This window comes from Eubalaena glacialis, unplaced genomic scaffold (genome assembly GCF_028564815.1).
Source record: "Eubalaena glacialis isolate mEubGla1 unplaced genomic scaffold, mEubGla1.1.hap2.+ XY H_12, whole genome shotgun sequence".
Classification (NCBI taxonomy): Eukaryota; Metazoa; Chordata; class Mammalia; order Artiodactyla; family Balaenidae; genus Eubalaena; species Eubalaena glacialis.
In genome coordinates, this window is record NW_026871153.1 from 228,586 (window position 1) to 250,769 (window position 22,184).

At 50.2% G+C, this 22,184-nt stretch overlaps 1 protein-coding gene across 3 annotated transcripts in view; it reads left to right on the plus strand.

Moving 5' to 3' along the window:
- LOC133082962 (F-box-like/WD repeat-containing protein TBL1X) overlaps positions 1–22,184 on the plus strand; it is a 223,350-nt gene that overhangs the window by 181,819 nt on the left and 19,347 nt on the right. For all 3 annotated transcript variants that reach the window (XM_061179636.1, XM_061179635.1, XM_061179637.1), the window contains 6 exons: positions 14,683–14,828; positions 17,905–18,169; positions 20,267–20,399; positions 20,775–20,916; positions 21,693–21,756; positions 21,876–21,973. In XM_061179636.1, the coding sequence (XP_061035619.1) occupies positions 14,683–14,828; positions 17,905–18,169; positions 20,267–20,399; positions 20,775–20,916; positions 21,693–21,756; positions 21,876–21,973 (848 nt within the window). The remainder of the gene's footprint in view (positions 1–14,682; positions 14,829–17,904; positions 18,170–20,266; positions 20,400–20,774; positions 20,917–21,692; positions 21,757–21,875; positions 21,974–22,184) is intronic.

Genomic DNA, 22,184 nt, shown 5'->3' on the forward strand with positions numbered 1-22,184 from the left:
GCTCCGCGGCATGAGGGATCTTCCCGGACCAGCGCTCCAACCCGTGTCCCCTGCATTGGCAGGCGGATTCTTAACCACTGCGCCACCAGGGAAGCCCTTTCTTGACTCTTAATGTGGTGAAATTGTTGATTTATCTTTCGGCATTAAAGCCTGCATTCCTGGAATAAACCCCACTTGGCCCGGACATTTTGTCCTCTTCTTATATGTCACTGAATTCCATTTGTTAGTTCTGTGTCTGGTATATTTGAGTCTATTTTACCAAGAGAAATTAGGCTGTGATGTTCCTTTTTGGATGTCCTCAACAGGTTTGGATCTTAGGGTTATACTGGCCTCATAAAACAAGTTGAGGGATCAAAAACTGCTTTCCTAAGCACCTGTTGGTCCCATCGCCTAGTTTAGGTCTCTCCCTTGGATTAGTTGGAGGAATCTTTCTGTAAAAGATAGTAAATATTTTAGTCTCTGTCACAACCAGTCATTTCTGTCTTTGTAGTGCAAAAACAGCCATCAAAAATACATAGACACATGAGAGTAGGTGTGTTTCAATAAAACTTTATTTGCAAAAACAGGCCAAGGGAACAGATTTGGCTCAGAGGATATAGTTTGCAGACTCCTGTCCAAGCCTACTAATGGAATGTAGGAGTTTCTTCCCATCCAGGGAACCTGGACGCCCCCGCCCCCATGTGTGTATAGTGAGTATTCATTACTTCCTTGTCCTTTGGACACTTCTGTTGCCCTCCTCTGTCTATACGTGTATTTCCCATCCTCAATTCTCTTGTACTGTCTACATCATTTTTGCATACACCTAAAAGTATTTTGTTAATATTTATTAACATTTTTCCTTAAATTGAAGCAGTTACTTTTTCCTAAATTTTCAAATATATCTATTAATTGTACTTGCATGATGCACATTAAAGTAAATAACTTTGATTTTAAAATATTTGCCCCTGTGCTACGTAAAATTGTTTTAGGTACTGTCAGAGGTATGGGTGCCATCCGGGAATCCTTGATATGCACGAATAAAGCAGTTGTCATGATTTGCAGTTCTATAAATGTCTCTTGCCGGCTTGTCTGTTGAGTGGTGGCACTGCCCTAGGTGCTAGGGTTGGAAGGACAGATGGGAGGGGGAAGTCTTTTCCTCCCCACCTAGGGAGCGTCACAGATATTAAAGAGGCGTCTGACGCAGAGGCTGATAAATGTGAGGTCGGAGGAGTTCGCAGAGGACCACAGGGGAGGGTGCAGAGAGAAGGAGGCACTTGAGCTAGAAGTCTTCAGGCAAAGGAGGAAGGAGAGCATTTCAAGCAAAATCAAGAGCCAGAGTTAATGCCACGAGGCTCAGCAAAGCCCCGCGTGTTTATAGAGGAGGAGCCATCTTGGCGAGGGGAACAAAAGATACAGGATGGGAGGGAAAGAAGGAAGTACTGGGACGCTGGGTCAACAGCACACGAAGGCCAGGCTGTCCAGTGGGAAGCCATTGATTAGTCTTTGAAAGTAAATCTGGAGGCCATGTGTGTAAGTCAGGGATGACTCTCAGTGAAAACTGAGAATCAACCAAAATGGTGACTGTTGAGACCAATTAGCAACCAGGGGAAATGCTTATACTGTGTTAGGTAAGAAAGAACACGGGTGCAGAATTCTAGGACCACAAGAATTACATGTAGAAATTAATTTGCGCAGGGCAAGCGGACTGGAGGAAATTCCCGCGTGTGAGAACAGCACTTGCGTCGAGCACATAATGGTGTGACTTATTCCCTCTCTCCTCCAGACTGGTTTCTCTGTTCTTCCCCCAAGTCCTATGTTAATTGTAATTTTTAACGGTGCTGTCCATTGTAAATCTCCGGTTTGGCAGTCGAGCTCGACTTTCCCAATTAAGAAATAGCGGATCCAGAATTCACGAGGGTTCAAAGCTGTTGCGACGATGGTGCCAGAAGGAGCTGGCTCCGAGCATGGCTTCTCCGCTTGGCTTCTCCGAGTGATGGCCGGAAGCGGGAGCTGAGGTCTGGGTGAGCTTGTGGAGGCAAGCAGCCGCCTCCCCGGCGCCCCTCGCGGAGCTGCCTCCCCCCGGCCAGCTGTGGACCCAGGAGGAAGTAGCACCCTTCGTTTATAACCTGACTCGTGCTCTCTCCTCCTGGAGGCCTCCCAGGTTTAGCGGATATTGCAAGTCTTGGCAGGGGTGCGAGGTTTGCAGCAGTCAGCAGTCCAGGCTGCTCTCCGCCGCCACCCCTGGGGTCCAGGCCAGATGTTAGAAGTGAAACCCTATTTTTAACGAGGTCCTCCTGGTATTTCTTTTGGGCGCCATCCAAGCAGTTCCATTTTACGCTGAATTCCATGTTACGGCAGGTCAGTGAGAACAGATTTGCGGCTCATAAAGCCACCTCCCTGCACTCATTTTTTTCTCCAGCAAGATACTGGAGAATTGGGACAGTATGGGAGAGATGGGTCTCGGGGATTTTTTTTTTTTTTTTTTTTTAAGATAAACACATTGAAGTGTGGAGTTGTTATGAACATATATAGTGATGTAGACTGAAAAATCAAAAAGAACTCTCAGCGTATGTTTGTGCTTTTTACCATGGATAAAACTAGAGTTTACGGTTATGAATTGCTTCCCGGGCAGAAAATGTAATCCTCTGGTGAGACGAATCCATCACTTCCAAAAAGAAGAAGTGAACTGATGATACATCAGCCCCCAAAGATGAGGGTATGATTTCTTATTCTCGTGCCTTTTCTGTTGACATCGTCTCACTCCGTGCGTGTGTGCGTGCGCGTGCGTGTGTGCGCGTGCGTGTTTGCGTGTGTGCGTGCGCGTGCGTGCGCGTGTGTGTGCGTGTGCGTTCCTCTGTTTGATTTATTTGGTCCAGCTGCCGGTTCACCACCCTCAGCCTCTCTCCCTCCCGTCTTTATTTTTATCGGTACTCTCCCCACCCGCACACCTGAGTCACCCGGTCCCCCCGCCCTCCTCACCCCCCAAGAGGAAGGCGGGCCGCGTCGCAGGCAGCTGCAGTTCTGTTGGAGAAAACGTTATGATCCGGGAAGTACTGACAGAGGAGAAGCTGTGCTGACTGCACCGTGTGCAGGGATGTTACAGGAATAAGGAAGTGCTGCGTATTCCTTAGCAGTCCACAGCTTCGTTTTCAGAACGACCCCATGGTCAAACCCCTGTAGCCCGTGGGACTGGGTGAGCGTGCTGACCAGTGGCCGCGTGGTGGTCACGGATCTTAGGGCTGGACCGACGGCCACGGCCATTGGCCTCTCTCTCTCGAGGTGGCTCTTGCGGGCACGTGGAAATCGTGTTACAGCCCTCCCGTCCACAGACGCTCACGTGTGTGTGTTCACTCCCTGTCCAGTAGGGGGCATCCCCACCGAGCTGCTCGCCTCCGTTATGTTCATAAAGCCGTGGCCCCGCCTCCGTTATGTTCATAAAGCCGTGGCCCCGCCTCCGTTATGTTCATAAAGCCGTGCTCCCGCCTCCGTTATGTTCATAAAGCCGTGGCCCCGCCTCCGTTATGTTCATAAAGCCGTGCTCCCGCCTCCGTTACGTTCATAAAGCCGTGCTCCCGCCTCCTGTCTCTGTTTCTTGGCGTTCTGGTCCCTGCATGTGATAAGGTTTCCTGTGGCCCTGGTGGCCTGGCGTGGCCGCTTCCCACTGGAATTGGAAGTGATGGATTCTTCTTTCCGTGGCCTTCATCTCTCCGTGTCATCACTCACTCACCTCCATAAATTAAAATCCCGTGGGTTGGATTGGGACGATGAGGTCATTTTTTCCTCTGCCTAGAATTTTAGAATTGAAAGGGACCTTGGAGATCGCCTAATTCCACCTGTTTGTTGGTCAGAAAAGGAAGCTGGGGAAGCAAGTGAGGGCAGGCCCAGGCCTCGGAGCACATGGGTGAAGTGTGTTCTCTCCGTGAACAAAAAGAAACAGTACCAAACTCCTGCATCACTGCCTCTGACTTTGCTGTCTCTTGTTCCTAATATAGCTCTCTTTATACACTTTGTCTTTGTTTGCATCTTTAACCTGGAAAGCATTCCGCCTAGTTTCCGCAATGTAGGCCTTGTTTGCAACTTATTTCGTTGAAATTTGTAATATAAATGGTATTACTGATGAGATGATTTTCTTCCTCTTTTTAAAAAGGATACCATTTTGAATCATTCAGAGGTTTCTAAACAAATTTCAGTAGTGTCTGGTGTGTGGGTTAAGAGAATGGACTCAGAGATCAGATGGCCACTTGCTAGCTGTGTGCCCTCGGAGAAATCAATTTTAACTGCTCTGTGACTCAATTTCCCCATCTGTAATAGGGATTTATTAAGACTGACTCATAGGTTGTTGCCAACTCGCTAACCTAATTCATGAAAAGGGCTGATACACATAATAAGCACTTAATATCATTACCTTTATGATTAACTATTATTATTCTCAAATAACGTGATGGGTTTTTTTTTTGTTTTTTGTTTGTTTTTTTTTTTAAAGGTTGATTGATTGGTTGCTATGTTGGGTCTTCGTTTCTGTGCGAGGGCTTTGTCTAGCTGAGGTGAGCGGGGGCCACTCTTCATCGCGGTGCGCGGGCCTCTCACTATCGCGGCCTCTCTCGTTGCGGAGCACAGGCTCCAGACGCGCAGGCTCAGTAGTTGTGGCTCACGGGCCTAGTTGCTCTGCGGCATGTGGGATCTTCCCAGACCAGGGCTTGAACCCGTGTCCCCTGCATTGGCAGGTAGATTCTCAACCACTGCGCCACCAGGGAAGCCCCACGTGATGGGTTTTTAATTCTGGTAGAGACATATGGCCAAGAGCCCTCTTTGGTGTTTTGAGACTGTTGCTTGTATGACATCTTCATCTAAAAGCTGTTTTCCCGAAACTGAGTTATTTGTAGTGAGGTGGATGGACCTAGAGTCTGTCATACAGAGTGAAGTAAGTCAGAGAAAAACAAATACCGTATGCTAACACGTATATATGGAATCTAGAAAAAAAAAAAAATGGTTCTGAAGAACCTAGAGGCAGGACAGGAATAAAGGCGCAGACGTAGAGAATGGACTTGAGGACACGGGGAGGGGGAAGGGTAAGCTGGGATGAAGTGAGAGAGTGGCATTGACATATATACACTACCAAATGTCAAATAGATAGCTAGTGGGAAGCAGCCGCATAGCACACGGAGGTCAGCTCGGTGCTTTGTGACCACCTAGAGGGGTGGGATAGGGAGGGTGGGAGGGAGACGCACGAGGGAGGAGATATGGGGATATATGTATATGTGTAGCTGATTCACTTTGTTATAAAGCAGAAACTAACACACCATTGTAAAGCAATTATACTCCAATAAAGATGTTAAAAAAAAAATAAAAGCTGTTTTCCTTCTGTTGTGCCGTTGCACCTAAATCCTTCATTCTTGTACTTCTCCTTAAAGTCTTTCATTCTGAAAATAATGAGGACTCAGTTTTACTCGGTTTCTGACCCCCCTTCATTTACCGCAGCTTCACCAGTGTCTCTCAGCCATTCTACAGCCAGTGTCTCTCGGCCACTCCGCGGCCAGTGTCTCTCGGCCACTCCGCGGCCAGTGTCTCTCGGCCACTCCGCGGCCAGTGTCTCTCGGCCGTTCCGCGGCCAGTGTCTCTCGGCCGTTCCGCGGCCAGTGTCTCTCGGCCACTCCGCGGCCAGTGTCTCTCGGCCGTTCTGCGGCCAGTGTCTCTCGGCCGTTCTACGGCCAGTGTCTCTCGGCCACTCCGCGGCCAGTGTCTCTCGGCCTTTCCGCGGCCAGTGTCTCTCGGCCGTTCCGCGGCCAGTGTCTCTCGGCCGTTCCGCGGCCAGTGTCTCTCGGCCGTTCCGCGGCCAGTGTCTCTCGGCCATTCTGCAGCCAGTGTCTCTCAGTCATTCCACAGCCAGTGTCTCTCAGTCATTCTACAGACCCACCTTCAGCCCCAGCTGCTGCTGAGGAAGGTGCTCTGTGTTACCAAGCGAACCCAGGTGGGCTTCCTGCCTTCGAGGGGCGTTAGCCTTCTCAGGAGCTAGGAGACGAATGCGAGTAAAGAGGATGCCGCCCACTGCCCCACGACAAGATGGAAGAATGGGAGGCTGCTGCGGGCGCCGGGAGGAGAGAGCAGTCGTCTCCTAGTGAGAGGACAAAGAGGAAGGATGCCCGGCCACGGGCGTGATGACTGAGAGGCTTAGCAGTAAGGCAGAGGGAATCGAGCGGCAGGGTTGCTCAGCCTAACGCCACTGGCATCAAGACTGGATCGGTCTTTGGCTTGGAGAGCTGTCCTGTGCATTGCAGGTGTTCAGCAGCCTCCCTGGCCTCTACCTAGTAGCCAACAGCACACACATACACAGCCCCTGGTGACGAGCAAAAATGTTTCCAGATACCGCCCAACATCTTCCTCTGGCAGACGGAATCGCCCTCGCTTGAGAGGCACGAACCACTGTTCTAGACCAAGAGAGCAGAGTACATGCAGAGTCATCCTGCAGGAAAGCAGGTGTATGCTTCTAGCAAAACCAGCCTGGAGAAGCAGTGAGGTAAGGCCAGGCTTAAAACAGGGAATGAGAGGCTTCGAGGGCTGTTCCCAGGCCTGCAGGCTCTTCACTGCTTTTGAGAAGGAGAGTAAGTCCTAGGTTCCTTCTGGTGAATCCACCAAGTTACTGTGATAGTTCTGTGTCCCGTCAAATAGCACCTGGAAAGCTTGAACGCTGCTGCCTGACACAGGGGAAGCACTGAGGAAATGTCGGCTGCTAGGCTGCTACCGTTGTTGCCGTTGTTCATCAGAGCAGAAGGGGAGTCTCAGTGCCTTTGGGCTGCTGTAACAAAACACTGCAGACTCGGCGGCTTATGGACACAAACACTTGTTTCTCGCAGTTCTGGAGGCTGAGAAGTCCTGGGTGCCGGCAGATTCGGTGGGACCCGCTGACAGGCCAAGAAAGTGTTCCGGGAAGAAAGTTATATTTACTCCTACAAATATAATTGTGAGAGTTTTTGCTCGTGTTGATATAATGATACTAATCCCATTCATGAGGACTCCGCCCTCATGACCTCATCGCCTCCCAAGGCCCCGCCACCTAATACCATCACCTTAGGAGGGTGGGTGTCAACATATGAATTTTGGGGAGACAGACATTCAGTCCGCAGCAGAAAGAAATGAAAGAGCAGATATGGGAGGCCATGACATCTGCTTTTGTGTGGTCCATGTGTGTGTGTACACATATATGTATACATACATATATCTATGTGTGTGTGTATGTGTATATATAAATATATATATATAGTAATCAAGTTGGCACACTTTTCCTATGAAGGAGTAGATAGTAAATATCTTCGGCTTTGTTGGCTATACTAGCTCTGTTGCAGCTACTCAGCTCTGCCATCGTCGTGTGAAAGGAGCCGTAGGCAATATATCAACTCATGCGCATGGCTGTGTTCCAGTAAAACTTTATTTCCAAGCACAGGCAGCGTGGGCCTCAGCTTGCCTATCCCTGATCTAGGTAATTTTCATATCGTGCCCCTTGGCCTTGGATAGCTGTCAGTATTCCAAGTATAAAGTCCATTAAGTACTTTATAAAGATTCTGCGTTTTAATGCCTCAAATTGGTGCCCTAGGTATTTGTTCCAGCTGAAGATGCAGAACCAATGGCACAGCTGCCTAAGTATTACATGTCTGCTTTTCTCTGCCGAATAAGCAGTGTTTCTAAGGGCCGTGAGTGATCATTTAGCAGGTTTTGCTGATGAATCAGGCCAACATTAACGGGGCACGATGGTTCACTGCACAACTCAAATGGCTTGTGAAGCCATTTGTGAAAGAGGTATGGTTTAGTGGTTTTGCAAGAAACAAAGCATGTACTTAGTTTGTTTTAAATCTGTTTTTATTGCCTAGTTGGATGAAGCACCTTCATGCACCTGCTGTTTTCCTCTCTCATGAGACAGTAGCACCTTTCACCCTAAATGGGAAGGATTTTACTCTTCAAGATCTTTTTTTATTTAATTTATTGTTTTTATTGAAGTATAGTTGATTTACAATATTGTGTTCGTTTCACGTATACAGCAAAGTGATTTGATATGTGTACAGATATGTATATATCTATATAGATATGTATATATCTATATTCTTTTTAAAAATTCTATTCCATTATAGTTTATTACAAGATATTGACTATAGTTCCCTGTGCTATACAGTAAATCCTTGTTGGTTATCTGTTTTATGTATAGTAGTATGTATCTGTTAATCCCATACTCCTAATTTAGCCCTCCCCATCTTCCCCTTTGGTAACCATAAGTTTGTTTTCTATGTCTGTGAGTCTCTTTCTGTTTTGTAAATAAGTTCATTTGTACTATTTTTTTAGATTCCACATATAAGTGATATCATATGTTATTTGTCTGTCTCTGTCTGATTTACTTCACTTAGTATGATAATCTCTAGGGCCATCCATGTTGCTACAAATGACATTAGTTCAGTTTTTATGGCTGAGTAGTGTTTCATTGTGTATACACCATATCTTCTTTATCCATTCATCTATTGATGGACATTTTGGTTGCTTCCATGCCTTGGCTATTGTGAATAGTGCTGTAGTGAACATCGGGGTGCGTGTATCTTTTCAGATTAGTTACTCTTGAAGGTCTTACTGTGCTTTATAAAAAACGTAGTGCTTGTTTTAAACCTTTCCCAGTTTATCATGATGATACCCTTTTTTCTCCTCGGAAATATCTTCACTTCATCTGGTTATCCCCCATTACCGTGTGTTATCTGAATTCTGTGACTTGCTTTTCAATGGCAGCAATCCACCCATGGTGTTTATAAATGAAGCAGAAGTGTGAGTAGACTAGACCTGTGGATTGTGTCCTTTTGGGGGGTGTGCTTCCTCTGGGTCATTGGTTGTCTGCCATGGTTAGGGTCAGTTAGGCAATATCTGCAGACCTTTTTGGTTGTCATGACTGGGAGGAGGCTTGCTACTAACATCTAGTGTGTAGAGGAACTTCCCTGGCGGTCCAGTGGTCAGGACTCGGCACTTTTCACCTCCGTGGCCCCAGGTTCAGTTCCCTGGTTGGGGAACTAAGATCCTGCAAGCAGCACGGTGCAGCCAAAAAAAAAAATCTACTGCGTAGAGACCAGGGATGCTGCTAAACATCCTACAGTACACAGGACAGCACCCCTTCCAACTCCCCAGCCCAACAAAGAATGGTTTGGCCCAAATGTCAGTCATGCCACAGTTGAGAAGCCTTCCTGAGGAGACATTCATCAGGGACGCCTCTTGCTTAGCAGGAGGCAAGTCTGCGGGCTTCAGTGACCGCTCCAGGCTGCCCGAGCAGTGGACACCAAGGACGCTCACACTCAGCCGTCCAGGAATCTTTCGTCAAGGTGCCACCAAGCTCTTTATTCTGCCCCTTTTTACCAGCTTCCACACCTGCCATTGAGCCAGTTCTGAGCATTTCCATCTCTGTCACTGACATCCTGTTCTCTGTTCCTCCCAGTGTCCTGTTGGGGAGAAGAAGGGATGCATTGAAAGCTGGGGGAAAGCTGAAGAGGCATAAGGCACAGAAGTCATAGCACTGGCAGACTGAAAGTGAATATGCTCATTAGCCCTGGAGTCTCGTTGGGAGGGGTGGGGCGCTGGTGGTGGCATATGGAGGCTGGCCACCCCCAACACAGGGGCATCCTTCCTGGAGGTGCCAGCCTTCCAAGGTGGCGCATTACGCAGCACCTTGGCACGGGCAGCAACCGTGACCTAAGAGGAAGTGCTCAAGCAGGCCTCCCTGACAGAGGCTGAGGACATCCCCCTGTTCCACGGTGAGTGAATTCCAGAACCGGGAAGTACCCTAGCGACGTCAGTTGTCCTCATTGCATGGACAAGGCAACATGGAAAAGGGATGTTTCCACTAGTTCATGGTCTTCTATCTAGATTAAAAAGCATCTGTGGAAACAATGTAAATGTCCATCGACAGATGAATGGGCTAAAGAAGATGTGGTACATATATACAATGGATTACTTACTACCCAGCCATAAAAAAGAATGAAGTAATGCCATTTGCAGCAACATGGATGGACCTAGAGATGATCATACTAAGCGAAGTAGTCAGACAGAGAAAGACAAATACCATAGGATATCACTTATAGGTGGAATCTAAAATATGACACAAATGAACCTATCTACAAAACAAAAACAGACAGAGAACAGACTTGTGGTTGCCAAGGGGGAGGGCGGGGAAGGGATTGAGTGGGAGTTTGGGATTAGCAGATGCAAACTATTATATATAGAGTGAATAAACAATAAGGCATAGTATAGGGAACTATATTTAATGTTCTGTGACAGATCATAATGGAAAAGAATATATATATGTATAACTGAGTCACTTTGTTGTACAGAAGAAATTAACACAACGTTGTAAGTCAACTATCCTTCAATAAAATTTTTTTAAAAAATCTTGTGATAAACCATAATGGGAAAGAATATGAAAAAGACTGTGTATATGTATAATGGAACCACTTTGCTGTACAGCAGAAATTAACACAACACGGTAAATCAACTATACTTCAATACAATAAATTTAAAATAGAAAAAGTGTCTGTGCTTCAGCTGCTCTCGCCTCTGATTCTCCCTTCAGCTCCTTGAGGTACTCCTTAGCCCCGCATGGTAGTAAAGGAAATGGAGGCCCAGCCCAGTGAAGTGGCCTGGCCCAGACACTCAGCCCCTGTGTGGCTGAGCGAGGACGGAACCCAGGACTCCTGACACTTTGTCTGCCTGGCCCTCCCACTTGCCTTGATGAAATCCGGTTGGCCAGAAATCAAGAAGAAAGTCTTAAAAACAAATGGACTGAAAGCAACCATTGATTTGGAGGCCACACATAGATCTGTCCAAAGAAATGCAGCCAGTGTAAATTTAAACAAATAGGAGGACTCTTTTCAGCAGTGACATGGAACATTACGGTAAGGGTTTGAAGATAACCTAGTTTCCAGTCATGATTTACTGTCATCTTCAATAGCGGACCCAAGTGTTCATCAGATGGTCAAGGTCATGGTTCCCTTATAGAGCTTTATCCTGCTTAGTCATCATTTTGCTTTAGTGAGGGGATGCTCCTTCTAGCAGATGGCTTTCAGCCCTCCTCTTCGCAGAAGCCTCAGACTCCCACACCCCCCCCCATTCGTCTTCACTGCTCCATCCCCTTCTTTCAGCAGTCCTTCCCTGAATATCGTCATCAACATGTTCTAGAAATGGAATCTACTTTGAAGAGCAGTATCACGTGGAGAGATAAGAAAGTTATCCAACCAAACTATATACCCAACCCAGATAAAGAGAGCAATCAAGGACATACTGAAGTCTTGGCTTAGAAGTGGGTTTGCACCCAGTTCTTGACAAGTTGCCTGCACTGTATCTGTGGCTGCTGCTGAACCAGAGCCGCTGGTGGTCCAGCTGGGAATGGACTTGGCATCCACCAAGAAAGAGAATTTAAGAATTCTGGTTCCTGTGCCTGTGGGTCTTAGAGTAAGTAAGGTTAAAAAGGTGAAGCTTGGAGTCACATAGTCTAGAGTTGAAATTCTAGTTCAGCCTCTCATCACATGTATGAACCTTGGACAGCTTATCTTATTTCTCCAGCATTTGTCCTTCTCATGTGTAAAACAGAAACACCAACTCTGAACAGCTGCTGTGAAGATTGAGATAATGGACACAAAGTGCCCAGGTTTGATTAAAGGTGGTAAGGTAGTCAGAATCTGCTGTGTTTCATGTGACTTAAGTAGCATTTCTAACAAATGTCATATATTAACACATATATGTGGAACCTAGAAAAATGGTACAGATGAACCGGTTTGCAGGGCAGAAATAGAGACATAGATGTAGAGGAAAAACGTATGGACCTCAAGGGGGGAAAGTGGCAGGGGTGGTGGTGTGATGAATTGGGAGATTGGGACTGACATGTATACACTAATATGTATAAAATGGATAACTAATTAGAACCTGCTGTATTAAAAAATTAATAAAATAAAATTCAAAAAAAAAAGTAGCATTTCTATGGCCCTGTGTTACTTGAGGGAATAAATGAGTGGGTGAGTAGATGAATGAAATAATACTTCTGTAGACTGAATTTTGTATTTCCCTTCCGAACACACACACACACAAATACATATGCTGAAGCCTAATCCCCAGTGTGATATTTGGAGGCAGAGCCTTTAGGAGGTGATTAGGTCATGAGGATGGGGCCCTCGTGAATGGGATTGGTGCCCTTCTAAGAGGCCGCACGGAGCTCTCTTGCCCCTTCCACCTTGTGAGGTTACAGGGAAAAGACAGTCATCTGTGGACCGGGAAGTGGGCTCTCACCAGACACTGAATTTGCCAGTACCACCCAGTGTGTGGTGTTTCGTTATAGCAGCTGGAACAGACTAAGACATACACCAAAAGCTTGACTTTTCTCCCACAGCTGCTCCGTCAGTCACTGAGATGTATTTGTCAGGAGCCCTGGTCACAGTCAAAGCTGTGCTCTGGTGGAACACTCTGTAGAAGTTTCTAGGTGGAATTTTGTGGTGGGCTGTGATTGGTGTCCTACTGCCTGAGTTTGGAGCTAGTGACTGGGGTCTGTCAGTTACCCTCGGGAGATCTCAGGACCCGATCCGTAAAAGGGAGAAAAGAGAACGAGGGAATGACTGCAGAGGGTTACGGAATTAGGAGGAAGTCCTTAGAGCAATGCCTGACTGAGAGTGCGTACCGTGTAAGGGCTGGCGGGTGTTATTTTGTTACTACCGCGGCGGGCGTAGTCCTGCACTAGACCTTGTGGAGATACCAGGAGGATAACAAATGTCTCTCAGTCCAGTGTCCTGTCCCATCAGCTGGTGGAGACATGAATGGGAGAGATGGTAGGAGCCAGGTGGGCGGGGCTGTCACCCAGGAAGAATTCTTACGAGAGAGAAGCCATTGTGGCCCGGAGTATATAAGGATGAGCCCATGAGATGGGGAGTCCGGCCAAGAACCCACTCGGTCCTGCTCCATCCATTGACCTCAGATTTTTCTAGTTTCCCCCTTGCCGGAAAATGAGTGATAAAAGCTTGGAGATTAAGACTGTCCACAGGGTGGCAGAGACTCGGGGGGATAGAGTCATTGGTTAACACAGGGGTGGGTGGTTCTGTTCTGGCAGGAGTGGGTAGGGGAACGGAGGGCAGAGAGAGAGAGAAAACAAGTTAGAGGGAGAAGGGAAGGCTGACTGCAAAGGGCGTTTGTTCATGTCCTTCAGAGGGTAGGAGCAGAGCGACCCTGTGCGGGGAGAGCCTCCGAGGTGCTCTCCTGTACAATCTAATTTAGGGGGTTACACTGCATAAAGAAATACACACTCTCCTGTACAACCTAATTTAGGGGGTTACACTGCATAAAGAAATATACACTCTCCTGTACAATCTAATTTAGGGGGTTACACTGCATAAAGAAATATACACTCTCCTGTACAATCTAATTTAGGGGGTTACACTGCATAAAGAAATATACACTCTCCTGTACAATCTAATTTAGGGGGTTACAGTGTATAAAGAAATATACACAAGTTAATAGCAGCTACAGTACTACTCTTGAAATAAGTATCAAGTGCCTATTTTATGTATTCTTAATAACGAGGCCACGAGCAGCAGGTGGGGTGAGGAGGAGGGAGTGGAGAGAGAAAGGGACGCAGATGCAGACAGGGCTCTTCTCGCGTGAGGGAACATTCCCATCTGCTGAGCGTTTTGTTTATTGCAAAGGCTGGTTGTGTTTTGGTAACGAAAGGCAGAAGCACTGAGGATGTTGACTCTGATGGAGGACGGGGGGCCCGCTGGGCTGATGAACGTGAGTGTGGCTCGAGAGGCAGGGAGACCCCCGCGAGCCACCCCCCAGCACATAGGATGAGCCAGGGGTGATGGGAAGGCACTCATGGTGGAGACACCTTGGGAGCGGGCTGCCCAGGACCCACACAGGTGAGGGTCTGACAGAGCAAAAGGCAACCTATGCCTCGGACCCACACCCCCGTCCCCCATGGACCCCCAGCTCCTCCTGCCCTGCCCTGTGCCCTCCTTTATTGAAACAGGCATTGTTTGCTACCTGCTGTCACCGTCCTGACTTTTCTCCCAACGTTTTCATCCAAGCAGCTCCATCCACACCTTATCTGCAAGCACCTCTCACTTGCCCAGTGTTGTCAGCAGCTTCCTACAGAGGCACTTGGTGAGGGGTGCTAGGGGAGGAATGGGGGAACCCAGCACCTTTTAGCAAGGGTATCGCCCAGTTTTTCGGTTAATGACCCAAGGCCACACCACTGAGTCCGGACCAGCCTCTTTTTCTTCGGACAGTGGGTGGTGAGATTCATTTGCCGTGAGCACTGCAAGGAGGGCGCAGACAGACATAAGCATGAACTTCTGGAAGGAGCCCTGCAAACCCAGGCAGAGAGCCCTGGAGTCTGATTTCTGTAACAGAAACCTTTAACCCGGGCAGACACGGGCCTGTTTCGCTTTTAATAACGCCGAAAGGGCTCTACCTTTACAGCTGTTTTCCTGTCCCGTGCAAGCAGAGGCCTGCCTTGGTCTGCATCTCTCCCTCTCTCTGCCGGATCCTGCCCACGACACCCCACATCAGAGGCCGGGCATCCTACGGCCACGTCCCTTCTGCTATTAAGCGCGTCTGACATCAGCGGTGCCGCCTTTTAGGTCTCAGTGGCTGTGCCTTCCGCCCTCGGTCCAGGCTTCACAGAACCCTGGCCTCCCTGTCTCGTTGCAGGTTTTTCCCACTCGGCGTTCACATTCGGTATCGAGAGCCACATAAGCCAGTCCAACATCAATGGGACTCTAGTGCCGCCGGCTGCCCTCATCTCCATCCTGCAGAAGGGCCTGCAGTATGTGGAGGCCGAGATCAGCATCAACGAGGTACGTGCGCCCCCGGGGCGGGCCCAAGCTGTGCAGACCCTGGAGCGTGTGCGCGCTGGGAAGACGCGTCACCTTAGCACGCAGTTCCCCACCATCTCTCACAGTCAGTTAGCGTTCCTTCTCTCCTTGCGGTAAATACTTTCTCCAGTGAGGGATGGCGCTTCTGCTGTACCCAAGGAGCAATCTTCCGAGGCCCTTTAGGTGGTTGTGTTTTCCATATCCATGCGCAGATCGCCAGCTGTTGACTGATGTCACACTACGTTGCCAAACGGGAAAAACACGCAGCAGATCTGCAGCTGGTTTATACGGTCATCCCTGGGTATGCACCGGGGATTGGTTCCACGACCTGCCCCAGGTACCAAACTCCGTAGTACTCAGGTCCCACAGTTGGCTCTCCTGTATCCGCAGATTCCACATCCGCGGATTCTACCAACCACGGATGGTTAACATAGTAGTAAATGTGTTGAAAAAAAATCCGCATATAGTGGACCTTCCCAGTTCAGACCTGTGTTGTTCAAGGGTCAGGGGTACTTCGGGACAGGTGTGGGCCTTGCACGTGCACAGAAAACGCCCTCCCCCCTGGAATATTTTGAGCAATGCAGTTGAAGAGGGATCCTGGGAAACATTTGCCTAGAATCTGTGTTTCGTGTGAACCCGACAGAGGGCACAGCCCGAGACCACGGAGGATAGATGAGGACTGTTGTGTTCGAGAGGATTCCAAGGGATGGTTTTGTTACTCATTGAAGAGCTGCAGGGGAAGGGGGCACTTGTATCCATAATTATAAATTTAAGTCACTCCAATTTGTTTGTGTCCCCTCTCTCTTTATAGATTGGGGCACAGTGTCCCCTCCCTCTATAGATTGGGGCACAGTGTCCCCTCCCTCTTTATAGATTGGGGCACAATGAGTACTTGGGCCAACTTCATACCAATTTTTAAATGGGCTCTTTTGGTTGAAAACAGTGCCCCTCTCCCCTGTTCTCTTTTGCTCTTGGGATCGTCCTGTGAAGATGCCCGGGGCCTCCTGTGATGTCCGAGGCCTCCCTTGCATCTAGGTCTGAGCCCCTCTTATTTTCACCACACTTCCCGCCCTTTCTCCTTCTTTCTGCCCTCGTTTCTCCCGCCTCGGTCTGGCACACCGCTCTGCCCCAACTTCCCGCCTTCTGCCACGGTCCATCCTGCACAGCTGACGCCGTCCACTGCCCACATGCCCCTCTGTACCACCAAGTGTCCCCTTCCCAGGTCACAGCACCCTCGGGCCCATCTTCCCGAAGCCTTCCAGTTTCCTCCATCCCCTCTCCCTCTGAACTGCTCTCACCCTTACAAGCCTGTCTTATGCATAGCATTGAACTCCACTTTCTCTTCAGCTTTTAAAACTACAGAAGGAATGTATCTTGTGTTCTGTCACGTGTATCCCTCTGCTGTTTTCCAAAACCCCTCATCCTTGAAAACACCGGAGTGTCTGCCTACCCTGTGCTCTTTCTTGCCTAGCAACGGGCAGTCTCCTCTTTCCTTGTCTTACATTGGGTGCCTGGGATCTTTCACCAGCAACTTGAAGCCCCGTCGCGTCTCTCTTTCCACAGAACAAACACGTGTGGGGATAGGGTTACAGGACCCCAGAGGCCCCACCAGCTCTCAGACTGTGTGATGCTGAGTGAGATTGGATTTCCCTTCCCCCTGCCCCTGCGCCCCCCTGCCCCAGTTTCCACGTCTTTCATCTGCGGAGAAGCCCCCGTACCTTCTCTCCCTTGGCAATTCAAAGTCCAGCATGTCCAGAGGAGAACGAAAGGTCGTCTCATTTGTCACTTAGGTTTCGGGTAGTTAAAAGTGAGACTGTGCTTTTAGAGCTTAAACTAGAAGGTTTTTGTCACCCTGGGCAGTTACCACCTTTGGCAAAATCATCATCCATTTGGGGCTTGAATATACGAAGAAGGAAGGTGACGTAGCAGCCGGCTGACCAGTTGGTCAGCACTGGCCCCTCCGTGGCTGGAACCCGGGCAGCTGATGAGGTGACTGGCTACTTTTTCCCATGTTCTGTATTATTTTATATTGTTCCCTTATTTTCAAATATTGTGTAGTAACCTGTAGTCAGCTGGGGTGATGTTTCATTCACACACTGTGTTGCTGAAACTTAGGTCCTTCACTTCTTCCTAATTTATGAGACAACAGGCTAAAACGTGTTTGCACATCCAGTAGACACACTGAGAGGCCCTGAGTTTCATGTGACTAATGTTCGGAGCGCTTTCTAAGGAGAGAACTCTCTCCTGTGTTGCTAAGTGTGTATGGAAGTGTTTTCATCATCGATGGAAGCCAGAGACTCGAAGGAAGTTCAGAAAATAGGAATGGTAACTAAACAATGCTGTTGTTAGACTATCATGGCTGTGTTAGTCTGTGCCCTGCTCCCAGGAAGTCATTTCACGTGGTTGCAGATGTGTGTGTTTTATTACATCAGACGGACAGACGCATTAGGAATCAGATCGTGAGTGGTGCAGGAATGTCTGATTTGGGCCCACGGTCTCCGAAGATACGTCTGTCACATCAAAGGGGAGTGGTTCCACACTTGTCAGAGCGCCTGGGCGGGGTTTCCCACCCTCGGCACTCTTGACACTTGGGGGCCAGATCACTGCTTGCTACGGGGCCGTCCTGGGCCCTGTGGGGTGTGGCACAGCATCCCTGGTGACCGTCCACCAGGTGCCAGGAGCACCTGCACAGTCGTGACAGCCAGAAATCCCTCCAGACTTGACCAAGTGTCCCCCGAGGGGATAAAAACACCACCCTGTCGAGGACCAGTGCGTCAGGGGTAGCCCTCTTGTCGTGACAGGAAGTATCCGGATTCAGGTGGGTATTTGCCGAGTGTCGGGTGCCCTGTGGCAGCAGCAGGCACACCGGGCCCTCCACGCCGCTCACTCTTGTCGGCCCCTGCCCGCCTGCCCACTCCGTGGTCCCCTCCCCTGGCTCAGGACGCCCGGTCCGGCGCGGCCTCCTCGGCGGCCCGCGGCTCCCGGGAGCCTCGTGTCTGTCCCCGCCGCGCGCCCGTCTCGCTGGGAGCTGATGTCTGTGCCTGGGCTCTGTCCGCAGGACGGCACGGTGTTTGACGGCCGCCCCATAGAGTCGCTGTCCCTGATCGACGCGGTGATGCCCGACGTGGTGCAGACGCGGCAGCAGGCCTTCCGAGAGAAGCTGGCGCAGCAGCAGGCCAGCGTGGCGGCCACGGCGGCGGCGGCGGCGGTGGCGGCCCCGGCGGCGGCAGCAGCGGCGGCCCCGGCGGCCGTTTCCCAGCAGAATCCACCAAAGAACGGCGAGGCCACGGTGAACGGGGAGGAGAACGGAGCACACGCAATAAGTGAGTGCGGGGCTGCAGAGCTTCGCGCTCCCGGCAGCTTCTCTCTCTCCTCCGAGCCTGGGCAAGTCCCGCAGCCTCCTTCCGGGCCTGCCTGCTGGGCGGTGCGTATGCGCGACGTCCGGGGTTTCCTGCCTGCTGGGCGGTGCATACGAGTCGACGTCCGGGGTTTGCTTCCTCCGCGGCCGGGAGGGCTTCGTGCTCTGGTTTGTCACTGAGATCCTTGGACACGACGTTCTTCACTCACACGTCCTCAGCTTCAGGAGATCGTGCTGCTCTGAGGACTCATTTGCTGCCCCTTGTGATTGCTGTCCGGCACAAAACGGAGGCCCGCGCGCCGTCCTCCGGCCTCGCGGACAGAGTCTGACCTAACGCTCCGAGCTCCCGGTCACTGACAGGGCACCCGGCCCACACAGCAGATGCCGTCTTACTTGGTGGTTGCAGCAGGGTCCCCGTTAGCTAATGGCCCAAAAGTGTGTGGCAGACAAGTCGGAGAGCGTGAATCTTTACCCAGGAAACCTGCCGGCACTTTGACGTGCGGCTTATCAACTAGGAGACGGCTTCAAGGTCTAAGCTCAGAGCGTGTGTGCGCGCTGCGCACGTGCGTGTGAGTGTGTGCACGCGTGTGTGTTCTTCCGCCTTTGAAACTCATTTCCCTCCGAGCGGCCGTGCCGCCCCCGCGGGGGCAGGTCATTCCCTCCCCCGCCCCCCCCCTCCCCGGCACAAGCCCTCTTCCGCTAGAGTCGAGATGCAGCTCCAGCGCTGCGCGGGAAGCCGGGGCAGGCTGCAGCGCCGGTTATGTTACAGCAGGATGGCTTAAAGCCCATGTGTCTAGCGTCAGATGAAAAGACCTCCCGCCGGCAGGCCCCATGATCACTATTAACGAGGTCCAAAATGACGGGACAGGGAAAGAAGAAGAAAAAATAGGTGGCTTGTACCCACAGATCATTTATGGGCTGCCCACTCCCATGGGATACATCCCTCAAGGCGCCAAAAGTAAAGAACACAGGAAGGAGGTACGTGTCCTTGTCTTCTTAGTCTTCCGCCCCAGGCAGTGATCGTAATTGGTGAGCTCTGAGAAATGTATGTATCTGCCGAGACAGAAATTTTGCGCAGTTGTAAGTTGCACCGTGTATTTTAAATCTTACCCTCTAAGGGAGTGTGGCCACGTGGAGACCAGTGCATGCCTTCAGGAACGCTGGCGGCTGGCAGGCAGGTAGCCTTTGCTTCAGGAGTCCCTCCCTGGGCATTGCTTTCCACCTGAGTGCTGGCCAGCAGCCCATCCCACGTGCACCGTCTGGTGGCTTCCCACTCTCACTTTTTTCCCACGAACTCTAGTCCCACCTGCTTTTTGCTCCCATCTCGCTACAAGGCAGGCTGTGGCCTGAATGTAGTCTCTGAAGTGATCCTTCGTTCTGATCTTCAAGAATCTTGTTTCTTGTGCCACATAGGGGGAAAACGGCCACTATCCAGGGTGAGTCTCTTCTGGGTGGCACTTAGCATGCCTTGTCACCCTTCCAGAGCCTGGACCCTATGGGTCATCTGGAGGGAGGACTGCTTGGGTTCAGAAGCCTGGTGGTTCTGCTTGGCTTGAAAAGCATGGTACGCAGATGACTCCAGTCGGAAAATAGCATTTGCGTCCCAAGACTCTGAGGGTGTTTGAAGGCAGCGGGGTTGAGGGTGGCAAGCCTTTTGGCAGAAGGATGGCATGCCCCCGTGGTAGCGTCACAGATGAGGAGCGTCACAGATAAGCACCTCACGAGGGTGCTTGCAGGTAAGGTCTGTTGTCCCGTCAAGAGAAGGAACCTTCCGGCTCTGCTCAGGAGCCAGCTGGCTGTTACCTTTTCTGTCCAGTCTCGTTCCGGCTGTGGTTAGAAATTAGCCTCGCCCTAGTTATAAAGAATAAATACCAGTTTTTATTCTTCTATCAGATTAGGAGGCTGTAAAGAGATGTAACATATCTACTAAATTACACGAAATGATTTGGTTGTAATCGTCATGGGTGACAGCACAGGAGGTTGTTTGTAAAACCCACACGCCCTGAGGATGAGTTTCCTTGGTATCCGTCAGACCTGTGTCTTCTCCTGTTTCCTGTGACAGATAATCATTCGAAACCAATGGAAATAGACGGAGACGTGGAGATTCCACCCAACAAAGCCACAGTCCTTCGGGGCCATGAGTCTGAGGTGTTCATCTGTGCCTGGAACCCTGTCAGTGATCTCCTGGCTTCCGGGTAAGGGTGTCCGGCTGGGGGTGCCCAGGGTCTGGGTGTCCGAGTTCTCCCTCCCAGGACATGCGCTCCCTCCGTACCTTGTTGGTGGCATCTTCCCAGTGAGTGCAGACCAGGGCTTGGGGCGCCCCGAGTACCTCAGGCTGTGCGGAAGTGCCCGGTCCAGCCGTTTTCTCAGCGGGGTGGGGAGCAGTACACAGACACTCCAAATTACTAAGTGCAAAAAAGGTCGGGAAGAGAAAACCACTGTGAGTCAGCGATATCAAAAAGACGGAGGACCCCGTGCCGAGGATGCCCGACCTAGCCAGACAGCAAGTAGTGATGAGCATTGCTGGCCCTGGGACCGGAAGCTGAATGCTGTGTGTGTTCCTTGCGCAGATCTGGAGATTCGACTGCGAGGATATGGAACCTCAATGAAAACAGCAACGGGGGCTCCACGCAGCTCGTGCTGAGGCACTGTATACGGGAGGGGGGGCATGACGTCCCCAGTAACAAAGACGTGACCTCGCTGGACTGGAACGTAAGCCTCCGCCACCGCCCAGACCCTTGACCATCTGTAAACCACAGCGAGGGCCGCCGTGATGGTGATGGAGCCGGGCAGACGCAGGAAGGGGGCAGTATTGTTGGTCAGCCCACCCTGGGGGGCTGGCCCCCGTTTCTGAGCGCTCCTCCCGAGGCCCTCCGTGTTGGCGGACCTCTAGCCGGGTATTCAGTAGCCACACGTTGGCAGGATGGAGTCTGGTGGTTTTATCGGGGAATCCGTTCTGCTGGCGCTCTGTGAGTTGTCACGAAGGAAAGATGACTTTCCACCCTGACGCTTGAGCACCTGTGTTACGTGCATTTAATACGTGAGAGACACAGAACTCACTGACTCTTTTTTTTTTTTGATTGGAACATCTTTTGATTTTCTTGCCCTTTATCATGTTTATGCATATTCTGTCATTTCGCCACTCTTCTCTATTTGCACATACTGTTAAGAGCTCACCTAAGTCTCCAGGAGTCTCACAATAGCTTTTCGCACAGTGTTTTTATGGACGTCCTCAGTGGTGAGGGGTTGCAATGTGTTTCCCTTGTCCCCTCGCCTCCACGATCGTTGTATGCAGGGAGGCTGTTTTGTCTCACATTTTACTTGAAGGGCAGTGTGAGCTAACGTAGGCCAGCGTGACTGGTGAGTCGTGACTGGGAGCCTGTTGTTGACATCGGGTGCTCCGGCCCAGGTGTAACGTGAGGGGCTCTTCTTCAGTGCTGCCTCTACTAAGCCGTTTCTGTTGGTCTGTGTTTCTCCCTGGCCTGCAGAGTGACGGCACACTGTTGGCTACAGGTTCCTATGATGGTTTTGCGAGAATATGGACAGAAGACGGTAAGTCCTGACTCCCTTGCGTTGGGGTCGGAGAGGAGGTGCTTGGTTGGTCATCATCCGGTGAACAGACCGAGGCTCGAAAGTCACCCTGCTTGCTGTGTTTGTGTTTTACGTACCAGGTAACCTGGCCAGCACCTTAGGCCAACATAAAGGCCCCATCTTTGCCTTGAAATGGAACAAGAAGGGGAATTACATTTTGAGTGCTGGAGTAGACAAAGTGAGTGTTTGCTTAAGATACATTGCTGTGATCTGTAGATGCTCATTTGTGTTTAATCTCAGATAACATCATGCTTTCTATGAACGCTGAGAATTCTGCCTCCCGTTAAGAAATCAGAAGGATCTGTTTTGTTTCTGTGGTTTTGATCCTAGTGTTCATTTATAGCACATCGTGTCTTAATGTACTGTAGACTGCTCTACAGACCTTTATC